The sequence below is a fragment of the Leguminivora glycinivorella genome, chromosome 1 (genome assembly GCF_023078275.1).
Source record: "Leguminivora glycinivorella isolate SPB_JAAS2020 chromosome 1, LegGlyc_1.1, whole genome shotgun sequence".
In the NCBI taxonomy this organism is placed as follows: domain Eukaryota; kingdom Metazoa; phylum Arthropoda; class Insecta; order Lepidoptera; family Tortricidae; genus Leguminivora; species Leguminivora glycinivorella.
The window spans coordinates 32592196-32619504 of NC_062971.1; the positions used below are offsets into that span (position 1 = coordinate 32592196).

Genomic DNA, 27309 nt, shown 5'->3' on the forward strand with positions numbered 1-27309 from the left:
CTCCAACTTCCCTACAACCCTCACAGTAACTACGCGGAGGGCCGAAGGCCCGGACTCCGGAGCGTGTCTTACAAGCTCCCAAGCACGCGAGGCCGCAGGCCGAGCAGCGGGCAGAGAGTGCTCCCAAGCACTCAAAGGCTAAAGCAAAAAAGCAAATAAGCAAAGCAAAAAAACAAAAAAGCATAGCTCAAAAACAAAAAGCAGAAGCAAAAAAACAAAAAAGCAAAGCACAAAAACAAAAAAGCAAAGCACAAAAGCCCAAAAAGAACACCGCGGGGCCCTCGGGCCCCGCTCACCTTTAAAAAACTAGTATAAATACTAAAAACACTAATACAGTGAGCTGTGACCAAAATAAATAAACCGTCTTGCGTAGCCAAAACCACGATACATCACACGCGATGCATCACATCAAGTGCAAAGACGTCTTTCAAACCCGCGCGCTTCATCTGCATTGCGTATAGTTCAAAAACTACTCAACGGATTTAAATGATTTTTGTTTTATTTTGCAGATGAAATGTCATTCAGGTCAGGTTTTATTTTAATAAATAAAAATGTGACCATATCTTAGAAAATTTACTAGTCAATTTCACGAGATTGATTTTTTTAAGTTTCACATTTTTCGGCCGCCGTCTTTTATTTTTTCAATGATTTTGATTTTTATATGAATAAACTTTTCAATGAAAACTGATAGACATCCCAATCATTAAAATCAGTGCAGCCGTTGTGATTCCATAAATTTTTACATCACGTGCAAAAACGTCTTTCAAATCCGCGCGTTCCTTTGAAACGAGTATATATAGATCAAAAACTACTTAACGGATTTTCATTATTATTTGAATATATAAAAATGTGGCCATATCATAGAAAATGAAAATTTCACTAGAAAGAAAAAAAGTTTGAAAATTTTATATTTTTCTTATTATTCGCCCGCCATCTTTAATTTTTTTTTTTTAGTGTTGTGTTCCTGTCGGTGAGTAAGGCTGACAGAGCTTAATGAGGGTGCGGTGTGCTGATGACGGGAGGACTTACGGAACTGACTTATTTCGTCTATTGTCCTTTGAGTCGTCGGCAAACCGAACCCTCCTTAGAACTTGTACACTCCTTTTTACTGTGTACTTAAAACAGGAAAAGGGAATGTACAAGTTTCTAATGGGGTGGCAACGCTCATGTGACACTCTTTGAGTTGCAGGCGTCCATAGGTTACGGTGACCGCTTTCCATCAAGCGAGTCGTACGCTTGTTTGCCACCGACGTAGTATAAAAAAAAATAAGCGTTTTAATACAAACTGATTGACACCCCAACCATCAAAATCGGTGCAGCCGTTGTGATTCTATAAATTTTTAAAAATACGAAATATAGAAAATGTCCGCCATCTTGAATTCTAGTGGATGAAAATTGTGTTTCCTCGGAAGAAATCATTTATATTGGTCCCTAGTATCACTGTACAAAGTTGCTTGCTTTTTGCATAAAGTGCAGCTTTTTGACCACAATTTCGTTTCGCCGTAAGCCTTATATCTCTTTTCGTTTTTGTTTCACTATTGATAGCTAGCCAAGGCGCGTCATAATTTTGTCTGTGACAAGAAGTGAGAGGAATAGTTCCCGTCATAGTTATCATTGTTATCAACAAACAATATTTCTTTAATCTTCACAAAACATTAAACTATTTGTTATAAGGGCCCGCGCAGACGGGCGACAAATTCACTCGACGACTTTTTTGTCTCTGTCGTAACTCCTTGCGACAATTTCAAAGGTGCGCACACGGGAACGACAGCGATGCAACCACAGACTACTATGAAGATACTACGGACGCAACTTTTTCTTTTTTCATGAAATTAAGAGCCTACCCAAAAAACATTTTTGGTACTTCAGAATAAGTGTTTAAAAGTTTTGATGAACTCGTTAGAATTTTACAACCCGGCATCGTTTTCCTCAATATTGTAGGACTATTCTTTTAAATTCTTGTCATATAAAGTCGGTCTTACCTCTACTTCTGAAGAATTGAAATTAAACGACAGGTATCAATGTCGACTTCAACAATCGGCATTTAAAATTATATTTTTTTCGAATAATAACATACGTTCGCCCAGGCGGTTGAGTGATAACTGTCAAAATGACAACCGACCGGCGACTATTTTGTCACCGTGTGCGCACTTGCATTGAAACATATAGAGAATGAGACAGTTACGTCGCAGGCTTGTCGTCACTCGTCGAACCCGCAGACAAAAAGGTTGCGTCGCAACGTGTGCGCACTTTCATACTAGCCCATAGACCGATCTCCGCAGACAAAAAAATTGAGTCACCCGTCTGTGCGGGCCCTAACGCATACTTTGCAATTCGCAGGAGATACCAACGCCTGGACTGGCAACACCGACCGGGTTAAACGTCAAATTCAAGCTTCGTGCGTGTATCATTTCAATAATGTGTTATAAATATTAAAAATGTAAAATATAAGGAATTACAGTGATGTATCGTATTTGTAGAAAGTGTTATCATAAGTTTTCATGCAGCCTAAGAAGCCAAATATTGACGAAAAAACTACGCCAACCGTCAACGGAGTAGCGTTCAAGATTTAAAATTATAATTAATTAGCGTTTTTTACAGATGGGTATAGCTTACTTAATATTTAAGTGTAGTTTTTCAGATTATTTGTCTAGAACTAGTAACTGTCATAGGTTATTTTTGTGTTTTCTGTTTGTAAACATTTGAAGTACATAATAGTATTTTAACTTCCATATTTACATTTTCTTTGTTAAACCAACTCGAGATAATAAAACCTTACTCACTGCTATCCCGTGTAACTTGCAACAAAGTGAATTACAAAGTTTGTTATATGAAATCTTGTTAACAAAATCAAGGCTGTGGTTCCATATTCTTGCATCTTAATCACATTATATCCTGTTATAAGCCCTATTTAATATATTTTAACAATACATTTAGGCTTCAATATCTCACATGATGAATAATGTTACAGAACAAACTAGCAAGGTTACAACACACCGGGATGTGATGGTGGCTAGAATGAAACAAACACAAGCCTCAAAAATCAGCAATCAGCCAACCAAGATGTCAAGTAACACAAGCCTCAAAAATCAGCAATCAGCCAACAAGAATGTCAAGTATGAAGACCTGCAAGGACAACGGGATGACCTCTAGGCAGTCATTGATCGGTATCAGCAATGCCAAGAGATACATGAGCAGGCATTACAACGCATCCGGGACCTCGAGCAGCAACTGCAGGAGTCGGATTCAAAATGGTATTGCAAGTATTGCTCCGGGAACTCCGCTCTGGCTGAAAACAATTTAAGTATATTTGCTGAATATAATATATTTGATTTAGATGTGGTTCATGACAGTGCATCATGCTCCCCAATGAAAGACCCTGTAGATTTAAAACAGTCTGTGCACATAGAGGGCGGCAGTGATCCCAGAGTGACGTTGAAAGGGTCAAATAAAATTAAAAAATATCTAAAGCTAAGCAAATTCAAAATACATCAAAATGTAACAGCTGCCTTAAGCGATGAGCTTCTAAACTGTCAATACCAACTTGACCTGACAGCACAGGAGTTGAACCATCGCTCCGATGAATTTCACAAATTAGAATTGAAACTAAAAGACCTGAATAATAGGTATGAACTGACAAGTAAAGCATTACACGAGTACATCTTTTGTGAATAACGTTCTAGATCCATCGAGCGTGTTCCCTGTGTGCATGGACTCGCCTGCGCCCGCTTGTTCGAGCCGCGCCCGAGCCGGCTTAGCCCCGCTCCCACAAGCCCGCGCCCGTGCGCCGTCGCGCCGGCTCCGTCGCCGTCGAGCCTTCTGCAGCTGGCGCTGTCGCGGCTGACCGCCGAGCCTTCTGCAGCTGGCGCTGTCGCGGCTGGCCGCCGAGCCTCCTGCAGCTGGCGCTGTCGCGGCTGACCGCCGAGCCTTCTGCAGCTGGCGCTGTCGCGGCTGACCGCCGAGCCTTCTGCAGCTGGCGCTCTCGTGGCTGATCGCCGAGCCTGAGCCTCGGCCGCCGGCCCCCGCCGCCGCTCCGCCCCGCGGCGGCATTATATATATTTTTTCTTTAGTTGAGACATCAAGAGTCTTTTAAAACTCTAAAGTTATTTTAGTTATTTTTTATTTGTATCAGTTCGTTTTTTTTCTTCATCATGTATATTTTTTTTATTTTTTTAGATATACCTTGACACTTAGAGACTCTATACAGTATCTCTAACATCTCTTATTAAGCATAGTAGCTTTGTACTTTGTATAATTTATTGAAATTAATTTCCATAGAGCAGTCTGTTAATATTTTCTTTATGAATACTTTTGCATGTGTATTTTGAAAAAAAGTGGCTGAGGCGTAGGGTTAAAGCCGGCGTAGCTTTATTTGACGTTCATATCATTGTAATATGCCTACTTGGAAATAGTGCATTACGATACAAGTGCGTAAAAATCGACACGAGTTACGAATTTCCTTTTCGCACGTGTATCGTACGACGTTTTTCAGTACAGATGGCCCTCCGAAGTTTAGACCTGACATATACTCGTAATGAACCACTTCTCGCACTAGTGCGTAAAAAAAAACACCATCTGTACTGAAAATAAATATTTCAATGCATTTCAACACTTAGCATGATAATTAAGAAACTTTTCAAAGAATTTAATTAATAAAATTGACTTATAAATATATTGTTTTATTCCACATTCAGATATTTAAAAAAATCGATGATGAAATGATGAATCTTTATTCTGATAATAGTGCCATCTGACTCTGTCGTGTTGATATATGTAGCTGTTTGTGGTAAAACATTTTTATAGTAATAAAAATAAAATAATCTGAAAGTAATACTTCCGTCTTAGTGCGTTTTCACATTATACGATCCGATATCGAATGCAGGACCGATATCCCATATATTTAAGCCGCCATTTTTGATTTTCGCCTTTGAAATCCTTCCTGACATCGGCACTTAGGGTTGTAATATTTTACGTAGCATATTTTGCCTATTCTGGGATGTACGTCCAAGATAATTTAGAATAATCGTTAAAACTTGTGCAAAAAAAAAACAAATACTAATGATAATGAATGTGCATATTGAGAGTCAAGAGTATTGTACGCCAAATTCTGGCAGATTGTGATGTTACAAAATACTAACCATAGATCATCAATTCATCATTTATAAAGTCGCCGTCAATAGAATTTGTGAACAATGTAAACAAACCTTGTACGTTGTCAAAATGTCTTTAATTTTCATTCTAACTCATCAGATACTGGCTAAATCCAACCTTTGAAATAATAAAATTGTGCTAAAATATTGATATTTTGTATAATGGTTTGTTTACATTGTTGGCAATTTCTATTGACAGCGATTTTAACTACTCACATTCGAACAATAAATAAATTGAATTTAAAACTTATCTTCAATATGCCAACTTTGTTTAGCATGCAGTGTTGTGCATCTTGCATACGCGCCATCTACCGGATTATAATGTTTGCTATTAGTCATCAAACGTACAAAACACTTCCCATGAATTGAATCTGATTCAAGTACCCGATTGGTAAAAAATGACTTAATTGTTTTTGTTAATTTCGGTGTTATATAGTGATAATGTTGTACGATCATGTTCCAAATTTTGAAATAATACGACTTAGGTCATTTAAATGAAATTATTTCGTGAATTGAACAATACCATTTGTCGCGAGAGTATAGTAATGCCATCTATTGTTTTACGAGTCAAACATATAAAACGATGTACTGAGTTACACGTCTTCCTTTATTTAGTTTAGTCTATGCGACAGATGGCTATATAATTCACAAATGCAATCCCAATCGTGTGGCGGGAGCACCGATCAACTCCATGTACGATCACGTCCGCGATAGTTCAGAGTTGCTCAGTTCCATGGTTCGTCGTCACCAAGTATTCATCGTAATATACAAATATTACCGCCTTACGTTCTTACATGCAGGGCCTCTTTTGAACAACGAAACGAAACAGCTCTTGATAGGTAACATATCAAGAGAGCTTGACGCGTTAGAGGGTTCAGCAATTCATTTATACCGTTTTCACACATTCATACCTATTTAAACACATTCATATAAATATCTGGGTACTTTTTCAAATTATGGCAATTTTCACCCAAACATATTTTAGTCCTTTCGTTCCTTTCCACTTCCTGATGGGCGATCCACACATTTCGTTTCACATGCACAGATTGCAGCCTTCAAGACATCACCAGTTCGTGGCACTCATCTGCAGGACAACTTGGAAGGCATCCATGGCAGCGACGGTATCTCACGGCCTGCACCATCGTCTACCCTCCCCCTCGGCATACAGTTGAAGTCACAGACTTCAAGGCGGGAGCATGTTACGAAACCGTTCAAAAACCACCCTGGTTTTTGATCCTGTCTTCGTTAGGTTAAGATATTCATTTTTGTAATTAAAAATTTATTTATATGAGCCTAGAGTGTCCCACTGCTGGGCAAAGGCCTCCCTCTTCGCTTTCCACGTATCCCGGTCCTGACCCGTTTCCCACCAGTTCTCATCAAAAGCGTCAAGGTCATCTCGCCAACGCCGTCGAGGCTTTCCGCGACCCCGGGTTCGATTTGGTGGGACCCAATTGGTTGTCGCTTTAGCCCACATGTCATCCGGCATACGACAAACGTGCCCTGCCCAGTCCCACTTAAGCTTGGCGGCTGTTTCAGCTACGTCAGTTATCCGTGTTTTGGAGCGTAGTACAGTGTTTCTGAGGCGATCGGTCAACTTCACGCCGAGTATACTACGCTCCATGGCACGCTGACAGACCTTGAGGGCGGATTTCTGAACTTTTGTCAAAGACTTAAAAATTAGTTTTCAATTTTATAAATTTAATAATAATAATTCATTTTAATTCTAATTCATTATCATGTAACTGTTGACATTTCAATTTGTATATTCTTTAATTAAAATATTCAATATTGTATTCAAGTTGACATTACGCATTGCAAATCATCAGTATTAATTTATTCAATTTTTATTTAATGTTCATTGATAATTCTATAATTCATTTATACTACTTGCATATTTTTCAAATAAAATATTCATTGGAATGTATAACTGAAATCATATTTCGAATCACTTATTCACAAATGGCAATATTTAAAATTCAAATCTGACAGCTTTTAGAGCTTTTTTAAAAACTTACGGTTATTCCGCCTCCAACGACATTCACTGTACCACTTTTCTTTGTCTTTTCACAATTTGATTAAAACCAACCAATAAATTTTTCACCATCAATACGAAGACCTGAGACCAGCGAAGATTTTACAGATACGAACCAATAAATTTTTATGTAATAGCCATACATCGGGGTTTTCGGAGGGGGAATGATTTGAGAAAGAGTAGAGATAAACAGATATGTTAGTCTAAGAAAATATCATATTATGCCTAATGAATAACTACCTCTCTGCGAGTTGTATACAATCTGTGACAAAGTTTTATTTTAATTTCCGTTTAAGTCTTATAACTAATAAGCAGAGATCGGACGGATTTGCGACATTCTTAGTGACTTACGTCATTTTAATGACTTTTAGTATGAGATGACGCACAAAAATCCGATCTCTGCTTATAAGGTAACAATAAAAATAACTTTAATTAATTACCTGCTGTAAATTTAATAGTTGACACGATTTTCAGAATAAACTATGAAGCATTTTCTTATAAATGAATAGACTTGACTGAAGAGGTTGATAATGAATGGCCATTATAAAATATGTATGTACCTATATGTATGATTAATCTTTATTTATTTTTCAATCAATTATTCATTCGGTAGAAACCTGCTAGAGTACGATCTGTTTTTAAGTAAATACCTACTCTTTGGCTAATGTCAAACGTTCCCGCTCCGAAAACCCCGATGTATGGTAATAGCTCATTAAAAACCTCTAATCATGTTGGTAGTTATATCAATGCCTAATTTCGTAAGATGTTTTTAAAAATCCTTCAATTATCATACAAATTTATTCTCACTCAAAAACTGTGTGTATTTTAAGAGCTCTATTTAATCGTATATCTGTGGATCGAAACTCTGCCTGCTACTTTATTTACATCTAGAAAAGCTATGTAAATAACTACGTGAGATGATTTGTCTAACATTCCTGTGCTGTAGAATAATCAATATGTGTAATTTGAATAATTTACACCTACCAGAATACAATGTATCTGTATTTATTTAGTGTATAAAATTCGATTTTGAATATGTAGGAAAATGAGGACATTTCGTAGATAATTTATTCATTACATTTAACTTTAAACATGAATAAGTATGTAGCTAGTATTTACCGTCGTTCTAATAAATTATAATTAAACGTATGTACTTATGTCGATTAAAAATGCAAACAGGACTTATCTAGCCGCTGCCCAATTACTGTCTAACTCATTCTTTATAATTAAGCGCCTACGAATCCAAAGAATGGACCTAAAAAATGATCAGACGTCGGCTCGGGTTCAATACACTTATCTTTATCTGACAGACGAATCGTATCTATAGGTGAGCGTGTAAATCGGCCGTGCGGAAAGCGGCTAGCCAAACTAAACACGGGCACAATGGTCGGGTCGAGGAAAAAGTCGTGACCGACTCAGTCGGGACGCTGCGGGCGTAAATAATGCTCGGATCTTAATTATCGCTCCATCGTTAGATGACCGACGGGCACTCCAAATCGGTGTTGCGACAGAACAGAATTGGACACGTAGCCAACACTACAATCTTTGACGCTCATCTTATTTATTTCTCTCTCTCTCTCTCTCTCTCTATCGCTCTTCTGTATTGGTGCAACAGAGTAGCGTATCGTTCGCCACGGAACGTCAATGGTTGTAACCCTTGGCTATAAGGCCTGGCTGCATGGTTATTATCGGACGTATCGCGCACCGATAAATCGGAACCACCTGCGATTTGGCGTGTTGATTCTTTTGTTGTTGCTATTTTTGTTGTGACTGGTGATGAGAGACGTGGCTACAAATTTTGATATAGAGCCGCGTGTAATTTGTAGTTAGTTGTGTTGTATTGTAAGTGCTTATTGGCTGTCCATTGTTTTAAATTGCATGGCAAAGTTGCGTAGCTTCAATAGAAAAATATTTATGACTTACCTATGAGAGATTGTATCATCTGAACAAAGGAGTTAATGTTTCTACATGCTGTGGTAAAATTTATTTTCAAGCCCAGATAGTCTACGTGCCTACATTGTCTTAAAAACTCCTACAACCCTAAAAAATCAGAGGTTTTCGAGGTAGCTCGATCATTCTCTCATATATGTAAGTGCATGTTTGAGCAATTAAGCTTACTTAACATTTTAATTATCTTGTAATAATATTATAATAGTGTACAAGAGTATGGTGCGAATGCATTGTTAAAACAAATTCTTGCCCCAAAACTCTACCGGTACAAGAAAAGGGCCCGCTAATTAGAGTAGTAATTATGAACAATTTAGCCAAGTTTATCATTAAAATGAATGAATAAACATTACGTAATAAAATGATATGGTTTATTTGGTCCCAGTTCGTTAATCGCCCGCGCTTTGTGGTCGCCGCTGCGCCGGAGCCGATCGCGATGCGCGCGCGACGTTGAAAAATTCAGCGCTCGTGATTTTCGTTCGTGTACTTCATTTATTTGCCAAGCATTTGTTAAACACACCAAAAGCCAATCGTAACCATTCTAACACTGGCCCTTACATTCGTAACATTTGTTCCTAAACAAAGCTCACGTTACACTAAATAGTTAAGTTAGAAAGGAGAGGAATAGAATAACAGTCAGGCGAATATTGTTTACGGCAAACTGTTAGATTGTTTCCGCTATTCATTTCAGTTGTTATCTTTGCTTTATTTTTCTTCCTTGTCTCGTTTTGTGTTTAACTTGCGCTCAACAAAGGTTCAAACACTTTTCTCTTATTCTTTTTGTAATATACAGTAAGCTACTAAGGGGTGGTCTCTTAACTCCGCAGTTTACTCTGTAGGTGGAGCTATATTTAGCTTAATCATTATTGCTAATTCTAGGTTAAATATTATACGTCTGATAATCATAGTCAATATAATATGACTATGATTACTCATTATATTGACAAGGCAAAGTTTACTAGATTTTCAATTATTCACATAGAAAAATAGCTTATGCCAACAATTTCTAACTACGACTGACCGGGATATTGAAATGTCAACGGCCAACTAACTTACAATGACTATAATTTGCGTGCTAAAATATACCAAGCACAGTTATTACGCATTTATCTGATATCGACAAACGAAGTATCAATTTTGCGTAAAATTCAGTTTAAGAATGGAGCAATTTTGTCATTCTGGGAAAGCGCACGAGCCTCGGGCGTCCGGGGAAGGGTGGGTGACGTGGTGTGTTTGCCAGGACAGTTTGAAACTTATTGAGAAAATTATAGAACTCATATTAAAAGTCGGGGAAACCGGGCAAAGCATGTGATCTTGGCGTTGCGTGAACTTTGAGTTTGAAGCGTATTGAGAAGGAAAAGAATTGATATTACTTATAAACCTTCAGTATATGCAACGTGGCCTGCTGGTCACAGCACTAAGCTTCAATTTGAACTTTATTTGTGAGGTAGTCAAGTTGTTAGGTACGCTTGTGTTGTATGCTATGGGTTTGAGGATAAAACAGAAAATAATATATATAAGTCGATTAGAGAATAGTTTTACTTAACTTCTATTAAGATTTCCATTATTGACTTCATCCTTCTTTGTTTAAACTCTGAAAAAAAGACCTAAAGATTATTTGACATGTTGACGACTGCATTAAAATTCGAAACCACCAGGCCTTCTTTCGCTCGAATACGCAAGAGCGATAGAAAGGCAGATAACGAAATTTCGATTTTCTTTTTTTCACGATAACTGGTTTATGTAATTTTTATTTAAAATAAAAGGAGTTGCACTATTTTCCTACAATAAAAAAACAATAGCGACTTTTGCTTAGACACTGGCCAGTGGCCATCTATCCCTAACCTACCTCCCTCAGATTACGAAAGGATTATATAAATATGCATAATGGCACACTTTAGCATACTAGCCCCACCAACTGTTTCTCGGAGTATTCTCCTAACTGATTGGCCCACTGTTTTGCATAGCTAATGTAGGAAAGTATTCTCAACTCATCGAAGGCACGCGATGCTGCCGTTTATATGTTACATTGTAACATGTTGTATGAGAAGTCACTTGTTTTTTAACTGACAGACCGAATAAATTTGACTTATTTTTATGGTGTAGGTATTCACACTTTTGTACTTTATTTAAGTATACTCGGAATCACGAACTCTATTTATCCTTATGCATTTTTAAATTAAATAATGTAATAATGAAATAACATTAAATTGGTATTTTTCGTGATGGTTACAGAATAGTAATAATTAAAAATGTATGGAAATTTTGGTGCTTAGCAAGGATTGACACAACTCGTGGTCCTGATTAGAAAGAACGTTAAACCCTTAATCTAGTAAACAAATTATATACATATATATATATATATATATATATATATATATATATATATATATATATATATATATATTCATGACAAACTTAGACTTAGAATATCACAATTTGCATGGCTTTTTAAAGCCTAAATGTTCTTTCCTTTTTAAAGCTCTAATATTATATATTTAACACCATTGTATACCACATTTAATGGCAAATAAATCATTTCATTTCATATAAATATTTCGACGACCGGTTTGGCCTAGTCCGTAGTGACCCTGCCTGCTACGCCGCGATCCCGGGTTCGAATCCCGGTAAGGGCATTTATTTGTGTGATGCGCACAGATATTTGTTCCTGAGTCATGGATGTTTTCTATGTAAGTATTTGTATATTATATATCTATATTCTATATATATTGTTCTGAGTACCTGTAACACAAGCCTTTTTGAGCTTACCGTAGGACTCAGTCGATCTGTGTAAGAGTGTCCTATAATATTTATTTATTAAAAAAAAAAACTCGTTATTCGTGTCATTTATGATATATACATACAATTATTGAGTGCCACTCAATTATTAATATTTACCGCTAGCACTAAGTTCTCAATTTTATTGATAATATAATTGGAATTGTAAAATAAACTTGCACCATATCATAATATTCATAATAAATGTAGTAACTACACTATAAAAACGACTTTAATTAATTACGAGTATACTTCATTACTGTTCGAGAGGGAAAAATAAAATATTGAAATTGCATAATACGCGTAAACAATATAGTAGTCTATCAGTATTTTACTTTAATTTACTTTTTATATACCTATAATTCATTACGAGAAAGCACTGCCTACAATTAAGCCTTTAGTTCAGGGACCAAATGACGGACCGTGGTCCGGATAATATGAAGAACAGGTCCGGAATTCCGGATAATAGGAGAAATGATTTATTTGTAGGTACTATTGTTTTCGCAGATATGTGTTAGCGGCAAGATTTATCAAGTTATCCCATTCAATTCAGCTCGGTATGAGGAACCTTCTCCTTTACCACCATTGTGAAATAAAAATAAGTCTGCTATTATAAAATTATAGTATCGATCACGCAATAATAGGCTCGGGCGCCCGAGGTTGCAAATTTAGGCGAAATTGTGCTCGCGTGCGACCCATTCGATAACTGCGGCGTTTTTCAAATGCAAAAGAAGCGAATACGAGTCGAATTGTTATGCAAACCAGTAGGTGGAACCTTATTTGTAAATTTTGTATGGAGATGGAATTTTCTGGTAAAAATATTGCGAGCGGACAGGGCAGCTAATTAGGTAATGATAGTTAACCCCTCGTATGCTTAGACACGGATCCGTGCGTGGGAATTTTAATCTATTGCTTTAAATTTCAAGGTCACTATTTCAATGACCGAAATTGATAGGCTGCATACGAGGGGTTAATTGAGACTAATGGTTCTCATAATTATAAGGTAGGAGCATAATAATTAATACATAAGGGAATTTTATAGAAAAGGTTTATCCGAGATGACAATCTTTTATATAAAATATCAAGTGAGAGTACTATGCTATGTGCAAAGGCATCTCAATACCTAAGCGTTTGATTTGATATTAGAAACTTACGACACAATCGGTAAAGCTTTCGTACCTCAGCATTCTCAACAGTTATTAAAAGAGGATCGAGTGTTATAGAGAGATACTGTCAAAGTAAAATATGTAATCACAGTGCATAGACTGCCATCTCTCGACACAAGCTTAAAACTTTTGAACCTCAGTTTTGACAATTTGGCCAATAATGTTAGCTTGATATGTGTTAAAATATCAAATATTAATATTAGCGCGTTCCCCAAAGGTGTAACGCCATCTAGGCCACCGTACCTTTTTCTCTAGGGATTTGAGGTACGTTTTTTTCTTAGCCTTTTCCATCTATACGGAGTTACATATGTCTTTGATAGAAGATTAGAAGCGCTGTGGCTGGGTTTCAACCACACACGATTCTCTTCCAATAACTAACCTTATTCGACGCTATAATATGGCTTGCGTGCTACACTGGTACACCCATATTCCTTACTTTTTTTTTTCAGGCTTCACCCATCAAGAATAAGGGACTGGATAAAATATGCACCGAAATCATACGGCACGTAAACAACTTTCCAATTCACGCAAACCTTAAATTGTTTAAGAAATTGATCAAATTCCCAGTGATCGTTCTGGTTAAAGCACTTTGATACCTTTTTTGTGCCACTTAATGTCAAATGCTTGCATAAATACATATTTAAATTTAATTTGAGGTATTTTATGTATGTACCCTACATGTCTGGCACGCATGAACATTAAATATGCTTGGAATTTAGGTGGTAACTTGTTGGAATGGCAATATTTTTATCATTATACTCTAGCTCAACTATGGTTTCCACCACCTTCAACTAGATTTTTATGATTATCCAATGGTTGATGGCTTACATTATTATTTTTTTGCAAATATAATAGCCATAAAACATGCTTGAAATAACGACCATTTTTGTGCAAAAAAATGATATCAACATTTTTAACAAGTTACTTTCGCAATTTTTAAATCAATGTACTTAGGGGCGTATTTTCATTACATTTGAATGTGTACGGGTTTTTTCTAAAAAATACTGTTTCGCCCCAAGAATCTGACAACAATATATTACCGTACAGACAACAACATTTTTCAATTTACACTATTCGACCTCGAAACGGCTAAACCGTTACCAACAGGTCATTCATCACCTCACACCGGTCATTACCATCCCCGGTACCATCATTTACATCCCCGAGAATTCCCAAAACGGGTGACGTTTCCCGCAAATTCAAGTTTACCGCCACAGACCAATGAAAAAAGACCGACAACGTTTATAATTTCCAGCATTCTGGTTATTTCCAGATGGCAGATGGTTAGTTACAACTAAAGCCGTTTATTCACTATAAACGTATTTTAGAAAACAGTTTCAGAAACAGAAACGCACATGTTTTTTGAAACACGGAAACATCGATCATCGATCCAAGCACCTGGGAAGCGGAAGCACTCAATAGAGCGGACTGGCGTCATCTTTTGCAGGATGGCATGAAGAGGCATGACGAAGTCTGGCTTGATGCCCTGAGGCAGAAAAGACTTCGGAATTCACAGGAACCATCAACAGATTCGCATTTCACTTGCGATCTCTGTGGCCGGAAGTGCCGTGCTGCCAGCCATTGGACTTTACAGCCATAGGAAAAGATGCGCCGTACCTCCGATCTCTGTCGGCGCACATACCTCGTGAAAGACGCTGCAAAATCATCTGTTAAAGATGCTGTGGCCAATGATGATGACTTATCTGAAATCGTCCTCACTATGTAAACCAAAATATTCTTTTGTAAACATTTGCATAATGTTGTTTAAAGTGAATACACACCTTAACACAAAAGGGCTCCGTTAAAAATATAATAATACAAATTATGTTCGACAATTAGACCGGTTCCATACATTGTTGTTCTCTTCCGGTTCTGGTCGCTTATAGTACCATAACATTAGTGGACTGAAAAATTAGAAAACTATATTGAATACGATAGGGGATTAGTGTAATTATATCATGAAATATAAGTACTGTTACACAGAAAAATAGTTTTCATAATATCATTATTATTTCTGAATTCAAAACTTCTGTCGACGAAGTTGTTGTTTACCACGTATAAAAGAATTGCATTGTCGCGTTAAAGGTAGTATTAAATCTTAATTGATCATTTACCTAGAAAAAGTTTTTATTTTCTATCATGCTGCACCAAAATTGCTAGAAAATATACGATTAAAGGAACAGTTTCTATACCCACTGCACACTGTCATTCTTAACCTTAATAAATTAAATGTGGAAAAATCCGTCAGTGTTTTTGTGTTGGTGCGCGATATCGCCGAATATTCGCCGGCCCCGAGCGATGCAAATTGCGTCGCAGTATCGCTGCACTTTATCCGGGGTTCTTTGTGCATATTTTACATATATTTGCGGGGATGCGATAGCCGAGTGGGCGTTGCGATGCTAATGCGAGACGCGGATCGTTTACTTATTAGATGAAACATATTGGATATTTTCCGAACAGGGAACCAATTTTTGAATGTCGACCATTACATTCGATATCGTGAATTTCGTTTAATAATACTAACGATTTAAATTCTGCTACCAAATCGAAAACAAGTGGTCATCACCACTAGATTTTAAATTACTAGCCGTCCTTTTTCAAAAATAGCATTTCGTCGTTTTCCACACTTACTAACGGCGAATTCGTGCGTTCCAAATTCAAAAATCGGTCCCCAGTGGTGTCGTTACTCGCACTCTAAGCACAGGGACGCCGTTATGTACTTACCACGTTGGCGGATTCTTCACAGTGTGTCTCTTTGGAAGATCAATCTTCCGCGCAAGAGTCGCAAGACACCTACTATCACAGCAACTCCCGAGGCTTTTGTGCTGAAACCTGGCAGCAATGATGTAAGATACAAGTTACAGTGTGCGAAAAGCTTTTCCTTCGTATTTTTCGTATTTGTTCAGACAATGTCAGTACATCTTGTACTGAGATTGACTGAAATAGCATGACATGTTCGTTTCCGTCAAAATACCAAGGAAATTCCTTTTGCACTACATCTGTAGTTATTTGAAAGCTAAAAATTAACTAAAGATAACTGTGTGACCTATCGGTAAATAAAGATGACTTTCAGAATACACCACACATTTTATTATCAGTTAAAATTAAAGTCTAGGGTTAACTACTGGTTCCCACTGTATAAATTGTTGCATAATGTAAATGAACGGCCAAGTACCTACGCCGTGTCGTTTTTACGAAAAACAGCGCGTAAGAGGTGTGGTGAAGTGACCACAAGTCCACTTAAACGGTTCATGCGGTGTCTGTAGTAAATAGTCTATGGAGCAAACGCCAATTCTCGTATGAAAGGGACGTAACAGACCCGCTTTAGGCAAAGCTTACGTCGGTTCATATTAGTGAGGGAACAGACGGCAGTTAGGCGCAATAGTTCCATTTAAACGTGCTTTTTAGGTTTCAACCAAAATATACCCACGTAACATACAATATGTATTTTTCGTTCATAAATTAACTATAGGTACCTAGTCTCTTATGTGCCCAATTAAAATGATTACCATTTAGAAACCGTTTCAAAATAATTATCTTATAATGACAGAGACATGATATAAGTAAAATAGCATAACAAATTTGAAGAGTATACCCTCTATTAGCACCAAGAATATTAAGCCGTCTGACATAATGAAATTAGTTCCACCACTGAACGATACTCAGATAAAACCGCGCATCCAAATATCTCCCCGTTTGCTATCGGCTCGGCAACTAATCTTTAGGCATAACATAATTTGTAACGAGTCCCGGGGGTATAGCGGGCCGCGCGCAGTCACGAGCGCTCTAAACACAGAGCGGGCCTAAACGATGCCACCATATCCGTCGGCGTCCCGCGCGCTATGCCAGCGCGGGGCACTCGATACATACCGTGGGTTACCGACCAATCGACTCCAGAAAACTGAGGAAATCATTGTTCACCGTCGTACGATCCAGGCCAATTTTTCCGATTTTGACTTTTTTTATTCTTAAGTATAAGAGTTCAAAAGTCAAAATATAGTTTGTAAAGGTACAAGTACGCCAGAACGGTTGCTGTAACATACGATGTCGCCAAATCTTCTGGCGTACCGCGCGCTGCACACGTAGCTCAAGGCTTTCGAAAATTGATTGTTTGAAAAATTAATATTGTATTTTTTTGATTAACCTGTTAATTTAATTGTTAAGCTTGGATGGTTTAAAAAACCGGCCAAGAGCGTGTCGGGCCACGCTCAGTGTAGGGTTCCGTAGTTTTCCGTATTTTTCTCAAAAACTACTGAACCTATCAAGTTCAAAACAGTTTTCCTAGAAAGCCTTTATAAAGTTCTACTTTTGTGATTTTTTTCATATTTTTTAAACATATGGTTCAAAAGTTAGAGGGGGGCGAACGCACTTTTTTTCCTTTAGGAGCGATTATTTCCGAAAATATTAATATTATCAAAAAACGATCTTAGTAAACCCTTATTCATTTTTAAATACCTATCTAACAATATATCACACGTTGGGGTTGGAATCAAAAAAATTTCAGCTCCCACTTTACATGTAGGGGGGGTACCCCAATAAAACATTATTTTTTTTTTCATTTTTTTTTTTGCACTTTGTTGGCGTAATTGATGTACATATTGGTATCAAATTTCAGCTGTCTAGTGCTAACGGTTACTGAGATTATCCGCGGACGGACAGACAGACATGGCGAAACTATAAGGGTTCCTAGTTGACTACGGAACCTAAAAAGAGCGGGCCTGACGGTTGCTACCATTTTCCCTTGTGCAGAAAAATTAAATGTAACTATGAACGCGCTATTATGAACAGTAACCGATGGGAATGACAAACTATAAGCATTTTTCACGTAAACTCGAAAAGGTAGGTACGGAATATTCTCCGACGTGAAAATTAAGTGATTGATACGGAGTATACGGACGCATATGTAAGTTTTCCTTTGTTAGAAGCAAAATAATAATATTCTAACAGTAGTTTTGCAGTTGTAACTAGAATATTATTTTTCAGTACAGATGGTGTTTTTTTACGCACTAGTGCGAGAAGTGGTTCATTATTTGTCAGGTCGGAACTTCGGAGGGCCATCTGTACTGAAAAACGTCGTACGATACACGTGCGAAAAGGAAATTCGTAACTCGCGTCGATTCGAATTCGGTCGTATTTGAATTTATCTCCGAGTGTTTTGAACTTCCTTTTTTACGCACTTGTATCGTAATGTACTATTATAGACCTTATGGGTAATAAAATATTGACATAACAATACCATAATGTAAAATACCCTATAATGGACGGTGATGCCATTATGGACAAAAAAACCCAAATCCATAAAAATAAGTATCTAAAATTTGTTTCTATAAACTGACGGTATTGTACCAGAAACAAGAGTCATAGAGCTATATAAGTTGAATGAGTTTTACTTACTGCATTAACCATGAGATAAGGTATAAAACACACTTGGTTGTTACTCCAAAAATATAAAGAAATAATGTGATTTTGCGAGTGTCCATAACTGGACCCGGAAAACTGCTATGATGGACAAGGAACAATTTACGAAACCAAATTTTACAAGAAACAATCCTATGTTAAACTAACCCAAATTAATTTTATTTGGGCTATATAAAATTGACTCATTGAGTATCAGTTGGCTTTAAAAGTAAAATTTTAAACTTATTTCAATGTCCATAATGGGGGATCCATTACTGAAGAACTGCCGTCCATGATTGGAGAAGAAACACCTCTTTTTAATTTGTTAACTATGAGGAAACCAATAGCAATATCTATTCTGCAATACGCTTGAAATGTAAAAGAAGGTTAGGACATTCAAGTTTTATCACACTTAGCGGTAGAATTTTTACATGTATCAGTGAAATATGAAAAATAGGCAAAATTTTATCTTAAACTGTCCATGATTGGGTCCGTTACCTTATATCCAAAATAGTATGGTCGAGCATTATTAGAAGTGGCAGTAATTAATCTTGACTTACCTTCAATGTTCCATATCGCAAGTCTTTCTATCACAAGGTGTAATTTAAATTGCATTCAAGAAATGGAGCAGACATGTGGCTCTAAAGGAGAGCCGGTGAAATTTCCGGAGTAAACGATTTTAATGATTGATGTTCCTAAAATTACTTCCAAAAAGAATTTACAAACGAACATGGGAGGAAAGTTTTTTTTGGTTACGAGACAGGGTCGATGTACGATGATAAAACAGCGAATTTGAAAATGTTTATATACGTAGATCTAATACGCTCAGGTACCTAAACGTGGTTGTTGTTGCTTTGATCCTAATGGATCGTTAAATTAATCATATGAATGGTGCACTACATGAAAACGCTCATGAGTTCTTATTAATCTAGTAGCGGAGCATAATCAATTATCGAAACTTGACTAATCGATGATCCCTCTAAGCCGACGTTCTGTCATTTCTCTTCCCTTAATCGATTACTTCAAACATGAGCGCCAGGGGGTCCTCTAGCATACCACGACCTATACGGACGCTTTTTGTTCATGATAAATCTTTTTTGTTTAATATTAAGCGTTCAGCTCGCACCGCATTATATGCCACCACGCCGGGCGTTTCTTATTTTATAAAGTTTAAACTACCAATAAAGCCCATAAGTTTAATTTCTCCATCAAAACGCTAATAAAAAGAAATATCAATAAAATCACCACAATAGTTCCAACAGTTTCTCATGCTTTCTCCGAACAACAAATTTATTAACACATTTCAATTTATTTTGTAAAGATGTGGGATCGGACAATCAGCGTTAATTGCTGCTTCTGTTACGTTACGTAGGCGTCAAGAGCATTCCCGTAGGTACCTATCGATGAGTCGTTCGAGTGTAGCCTACAATGAAAAGATTGAGTCATCATAACAAATGCGGCGCGCGTCCTCCGAGGGCACGGAACTCTTACAATCGCGCTCTTATCTGTGACGGCCCCGATCATTGTGCCCGAATTCTTCGACTCCAAAGCACCGGCCTACTCACAGATGACGAAATGCTAGCGTCTTGGTCTTTTACTCCACTGTTCTTTTGTTGACTTGTCGAGTTTGTTCCGAATGGCTTTTTGTAAACGTCCACCGGCTGCGTTTGTAAAGCTCGCTTTTGACTTTATTAATCTTATCTCTCTGATGCATCGCAGGCAATGAGAATTAAACAACGACCGTTACCTATGGACGGATCAATAAAATCAACTCACTATTTTTTGTGTACCTAAGAATATGAAGATGGCTTTATCTAGTAAGTTATGATTTGGTGTAAAGATTGTTGGCATGTTTAAGTACCGTTTTTTTAATTTTCTAAAACTGATAAGCCGTACAAATCAAATGTCAAAAGTGTTATATTCCAGATGATGAAATCACAGTTCTTTGCAAACTTCTTACATAAAAAACCGCTGTATTACAACAAAAGAAATGATGTACGAAAAAAAAACAGAAACAAAAAATATCGTAAGAGAAACAAGTTCATTAATCATATTGATGAATGCATAGGACCACAGATAGGAAAGCCAAGAGCGCTCCTGCTCAATTTCTTCTTGATTTTCTTTCAATTCAGTTCTTTAACGACACCCGAAATCATTAAATTATGCAATTCATCTCAGGCTCGGACAAGGTACGCACGAGCAACAAAAAGGCAACAATAATTTAGGCAGGTTCCGAAGATCCCTGAGTATGATACATTAATCCAGTGAACATCGGGTTTCGATTATAGAATAACAAAACAATGCTTTATGAATTCGGTCTAACTAGTTATGACGATGACTAGGCTTTCAAGAGAGTCATAAACACATGTAAAGGTTTTATTGAGCAAAAAGTGCGAATTGATGGTTGTAAAATTTTGCATAGTTAGTGTTGTTTTTTTTTGTTACCCACTAGATGCACTGTTGCAACTTTGTTGGTTCGCACAGAGGAAATTCATGACTCGAGACTTGCTGAACGAACACCTTGTGGCGTTGACATTAACGTGTATATTCTCGTGGAAGTGCAACATTACCATGGTTTCGATGTTTTTACCCCGACTGGTCGGAGCGGAGCGTACTGAGTCCCGCCGGACCGTCCCCCTGTCCGAACAGTTTCACGTCCCCGAACGACCACATCGTGTTTATTATTCCATCCGTCGGAGGAGTCACACATTTGTCGAGACAGCCGCTCGCTGGCTGCATTTTTAGAATTATTAATTTGGTTTGTGTTCTTATATTGTGTTAAATTGGCCGATTTTGTGCCAATCTTATGAATAAAACATCACCAGCCTTCTTCTGCGACGGTTTTGTGGCAGTCCAGACATGTTTAAATGCTTTATTACGATTTCACTTTGTTTAACTTTAGAAGGGAGTCGATTATATAGTATTTGAGCTTAGTTCAAATGCGCCTGTTTATCGTTTATAATATTAATTATCAATGATGTCTGCCTAAAGGATCAGCATTCGAACGTGTACAATTATTGTATATAAAACAATTCCATTCATAAAATATGTATTTCATTATTTTTTACCACCTCCAACTACTAAATCTGATTCCCACAAGTTGGCATTTAGTATACCTACCTAAAATGTCCAACTTGACAAGGGTTTATTATTCAATCTATTCACGATACTTTATTTTTTATTTCAGGTCGAGGTCGTGATTTTGGATAAAAATGACAGTCCCCCGGTGTTCAAAAACATTCCGCCGGCGTACTTCGCATCGGAAGATTTAGCGCCGGGGCAGCCAGTGGCTACGATCATCGCGGAAGACCCAGACACCATCGGGACTATCACGTATGCCATCCGCTCGGAGGAGCAGACTCCCTTCACGTTGGACCCCAACTCGGGCGTTCTGACGCTGAAGGACCCGTTGGATAGGGAGACGATCTCGGAATACCAGGTCGTGATCAGAGCTGACGATGGAGTGCAGTTTACTGATGTCACTGTAGTTGTCCAGGTAAGTTTTTTGAGACAAAGTCGTTTTATAATTTTATTTTGATACTCACTTCATTGGCGAATTTATAAATTTTTCCTCAAGAAACTTGTCTCTACTATTTCTAAGATATTAGTTTAGCTACGTACTAAAATATGTAAAAAAATAAGACAAGGGAAAATAATCATGAACTTTTAGATGTCAGTTAGTCACAAATCACATAAAATTAGAGTAATGGGTATATAATTATTAATCATGGGCCAAAATCTAAAAACATTCCGAGCACTGCATTTCATACCGAACTTGGAACGATGTTTAATGAACTTTGTATTTGTTAAGGTGACGGACTCCAACGACAACCCGCCCGTGTTCAAAGAGAGCGCGTACTCGTTCGACATCCCGGAGAACGCCGCCCGAGGCTCCATCGTGGGCACGGTGGCGGCCTTCGACCTGGACGCGGGGCCCAACGCCCAGCTCACCTACACGCTCATCAGCGACTGGGCCAACGACGTGTTCTCGCTCAATCCGCAGACTGGCGTATTCACGCTTACTGCTAGACTGGACTATGAAGAGGTACCTATGTGACACGGTGGTCTTAAACCGTGATGCTCAACTGTTGTTCAGCTCACCTACATATTCATCACTCGTCAGCGACGGGGCCAATGACGTGTTCTCGCTCAATCCGCAGACTGGCGTGTTCACGCTTACTGCGGACTATGAAGAAGAGGTAATTGACGGCTAGGTTTGGCATTGAGTAAAATATGGACCGATCCTCCCGGTTCGGGGCTTTAATATACGCCGTAGTTTATGGTCCCTTTTCACAAAAACTTGAATTACGAATCGCAAAGAAAAATCATCTCCATCTAAAATACATCAATTAATGAAATGCATCCCGAATGTTATCCACTAATCGAACGAGCTGATTTAAATATAAAATAAACAAATAATTAGCAAATTTAAACAAGATCCAACCAGACAATTGAGTAGTCATGTTTATTTTCAATTAATAAAAGAAGTAAGATAAAGGGCATCGTAAAAGGTGCAGCGACCGTAAAGACAGACCAAATGTTCAATTAAACACACTTTATAATAAATGAAGTGATTATCATGCAAAGTATTCGCACTCAGGCGAAATACCGCTTGAGGACTTCAAGGACCTTGACATTTTGCGAAGGATTTTTATTGGTATATTTGCAAATGAGTACAAGAGAACTCGCCCTTACATGCGTCCAGTGGCCTGATTGATTCCGCTCCCGCTTTCGATTATTTGTTGCCAATAAATAACCGTATCGCATGCCCGCAGTACCTACACACTATTTATATCTCGCCACTACTGATATAGCTTGTAATTAACACAACACTTTAGCCCGGAATGCGTCAGTAATTAACAATGAAAATAAAGCTTGTCTACATTTAACTGGCACCGAATTAAATCATAAGCGGTATCAATAAATTGTCCACTTTAGGGAACGTAAAACACTTAAAGTGCGGTCAAGTCTGATTGATAAATAACCCGGAAAATCGTGAACAGGGGTGATAAGTATACGTCGGGAGAGTCGCTGGGCCGCCATGCTTTACGATCGTTAGGCCCTCGACGGAGAGCAATCTAGGGACTCGGTAAGGACAATGTCTGACCATAGCTCCAACTTCATGCCTTCGGTACCTACATATCCTTAGAGGCATATATTTGGTGGATCTTTTGACATTTCCGATTTATCTCATTTCGGCGGAAATCAATACAGGCATTTAAATCATGAAGTTAATCTAAGAGTGATAAAACGCAAACTTTTTGAGCTGAGAGTTTGTAGAAGTAATACTACTAGATGAGTAGTTAAGTGCAGTGCATTAATTGTCGTTTAAATTTTTGATTCTGAAATATTTTTAATGCAGCAAATTAGTAATTACAACGGAATTTCCTTATGCATTTCCTTATGAATGTTATTGTACACTTTTCCGAGAGAAGCACTCTCTATAGAGGTATTTGACGACTGGTCTGGCTCAGTCGGTAGTGACCCTGCCTGCTAAGCTGCGGTCCTGGGTTCGAATCCCGGTAAGGGCATTTATTTGTGTGATGAGCACAGATATTTGTACCTGAGTCATGGATGTTTTCTATGTATCTAAGTATGTATTTATCTATTTAGGTATGTACGCTTAGCACCCATATAGTACAAGCTTTGCTTAGTTTGGGGCTAAGTTGATCTGTGTTAGGTGATCCCAATATTTATTTATTTATTATTAATTTGATATAGGCACTTGTTTCTATAAAAGCGACTTCCTCCTCTCCTTTTAACTCAGACACTAAACTAAGCCCTACTGGGATTAGTCCAGTTTCCTCGCGATGTTTTTCGTCACCGGAAAGTGACTGGCGAGTATCGAACATTTCGTACACAAGGTCTGAAAAATCTTACGTACGTTTCGGTACCGGTTTAGAACCTGCAACTTCTTAAAAGTCGCGCGCTCTTAAATACCGCTCTAAGACATACATACATACATACAATCACGCCTGTATCCCGTAAAGGGGTAGGCAGAGCACATGAAACCACTAAAGCTTCAGGGCCACTCTTGGCAAATAAGGGGTTGTGTGGCATTGCAGTGAAAGGTTGCCAGCCTCTCGCCTACACCACAATTTAACCCATATCCCATAGTCGCCTAAGCCATCAGTGCTTCAATCGCCCAAAGCCACCTCAAGGGATATTGTTGGCAATTAAAAGTTTAAGTGTCAAAAGGGAGATAAGGAAGAGAGTAGGGAAGGGTCATAAAATAGTAACGGTGAGAATAAAGCCTATTTTCCAATCAGGTACTTTAGTGTTGTACTAATAGCTTTCAATTTGTTTTATTATATACTACAAGTTTACTGAGAATCTCGGAATGTACAGAAGTTTCACATATACAGGTTAGTAGATTTCTAAGTAAAACCTCTTCTATTTTTAGTTAAAACAAAGCGTAACCTATGTCTTTTGTTTATATTGCACTCAAACTCTACTAAGAATACTAGTAGACACTATGTTTAATTTTATTTTTAAAGTACACATGTCCGATTTAGCCTCCGCTCGAGGCTTATTGCGGTCCAAAGAATTATCTGAGCATAGATCTACAAGAGGGCGTTGACCGACAACTTCTATTGGACGTGTATAAGTAGCACAGATATGTTGGACAAAAGCCTGTCGCATTTGCTTCTGATCAGTTCTTATGCACTTGTCCATTACTCAATATAAATGGAACATGTGAGCTGGGATGTTATAGATTTAGATCAAGCTAATTCTCTAAAGTATTTAAGAATTTGAGCACTTAAAAATTATAAAATAATTAATGTGTTTGATGTTGCTGGTTCTTCCAGGCAAGTAATCACTGTTCATACTGCCACTTTTCAACCATATTTTTCCCAGTGAATGACAAAATATAATTTTAATAAACCAGTGTAAGTACGGACTAATTTTAAATGAGTATATTTATACTCAAGCAAAAATAAAAGTACTTCATGTTCCTATTACCTCGTAAAGCACTACCCAAGCTATTTGCCGTATGCCTTTTGGGTATAAAAGTAATAAAAGTTTATAAAAAATATATTGCACGACGTAAACCCCTGCGCGTAGGCAATTCGGAGACGAAGGACGTCCGTGCCTTCGAGCGGGTTTTAATTCACCATGTATAAAATAGGTTTACTGTACACGATTTTGACGTTTACCTTCAGAACTGTAAAGCTTAGTATTGTATGACACTAACCGGACAGGCTGCCGCTCCTGGACCTGTTGTAAGTCCCAACGACATCCACGTCGCATTTTATATTGATATTTATAAGACTGCATATTTTATGATGATTACATTCAGATCACTTAAAGTCATTGTTTTAACTGCACTTATTGTTTAATATAGTAGTTACATGCCATCGCGCTAATATTCTATTTTCATATTCGTGTCGCAAAGCTGTATCGTAACCTAACCGAACGTAACGTAATTCACTTATATTATAATGCATTTTGTTCTCAGTTGCCCTCATATATTGATGCAGATGCGGTATGTAATATATATACCTAGATATTTTTCTAGCACGAACGAAGTGACCGATATTTAGTTCATCGATAACTTACATTATAATATGTCATTAATTATTAAAATTATGTCATTAATTATTGACGTGGCACTGAATTTTGAGTAGTTTCATGTGCTCTGTCTACCCAGTTTAGGGAAAATAGGCTTGAATTGATGTGTATAACATTAATGTTTTATACAAATGTCAGATGCTCAAAATAAATGGACAATAATAATAAAACGAACCATATTTTAATAGTTCACATAATTTCTTACATGATTATTCAAGATTTAAGAGATTATTGTTAGGGGTAATTAATCACCTTATGTAAGGCTACTTATCGAAAGGATTATCGATGTTTTTATTCTGTCAAGCACTTACAACTTGATATAGTATAGTAATATACAATATTAATGAATTAACTATTATTCTGCATCAAATGTAGGTACGTTCGAATTGGGTAGACACTTTCTAATGTAACGGGTTATTTAGAATATAACCCCTACAACACTAATAAGACCCCATATCAATAGGAACTCTACAACGTATACCAAATACAATAAGTTGCCACCAAAGAATCTCTCCCCATTATCCAGCTATCGTAAAGAGACTTTTGTTTTTAATTAGATATAATCACCTATTGAAACGCAGATGCCTTGAAACGTATCGCAAAATAAGTTATCCGGCCGTCAGCCTCACTTACAAACCCGACTTTAAACAAAAAGGATACTTCTAGAATATTTTAATAGTTACTATTGAAACACTAAAAAACTGGTTCCATTGTTTGTTAAATTTATCTCCACGTTTCGTCAGTTGGCCTTTCTCGGCGCTGGGCGTCCGGTCCGGGGCTGCAAGGGCGCAAGTCGCGGCCGAGCCGTCGCCGCAGCCTCATCAAGTCGGCCAAGCTCGCTAATTAATAAAAACAATTCGGGGTACACTCGTTCTGTCGACCGCCCGCCAATTCCGCGTACCCCGCTAGAGAGCTGCTAATTTCATCCAGGCACAGTTTTTTCCCGTCGCGCATCATATTCGGCATTTGCCCGCTCGACCCGCCATCGAAATTAAGGCTCAAACAATGTCAGACAAAGCAGCCGTCTGCAAAACATTCGCGAGCCGGATTCCGCGAGCACGGACCGTTTTTTAAACGGCCAGCGGCTCGCGATCCGAGAATGAAGGAGCTTGTCATAGCTGGGAGGTTTCGGTGTCCTACAATAATGAAAAATCGACGTTACTTTCTCGAACTCATATCTTTATTTTCCTGCAGTTCGAAATGCACTTTATTTTTCATAGCACAAAGTTGCTTGTACAAAATTATTCACAGCTAAAATGAGATGTTG

The 27309-nt window shown here is 37.7% G+C and overlaps 1 protein-coding gene across 1 annotated transcript in view; it reads left to right on the forward strand.

Moving 5' to 3' along the window:
* Positions 1-27309, forward strand: part of LOC125229732 (cadherin-related tumor suppressor) — a 202811-nt gene that overhangs the window by 162351 nt on the left and 13151 nt on the right. The window contains exons 2-3 of the mRNA XM_048134690.1: positions 21658-21966; positions 22282-22515. Of these exons, the coding sequence (XP_047990647.1) occupies positions 21658-21966; positions 22282-22515 (543 nt within the window). The remainder of the gene's footprint in view (positions 1-21657; positions 21967-22281; positions 22516-27309) is intronic.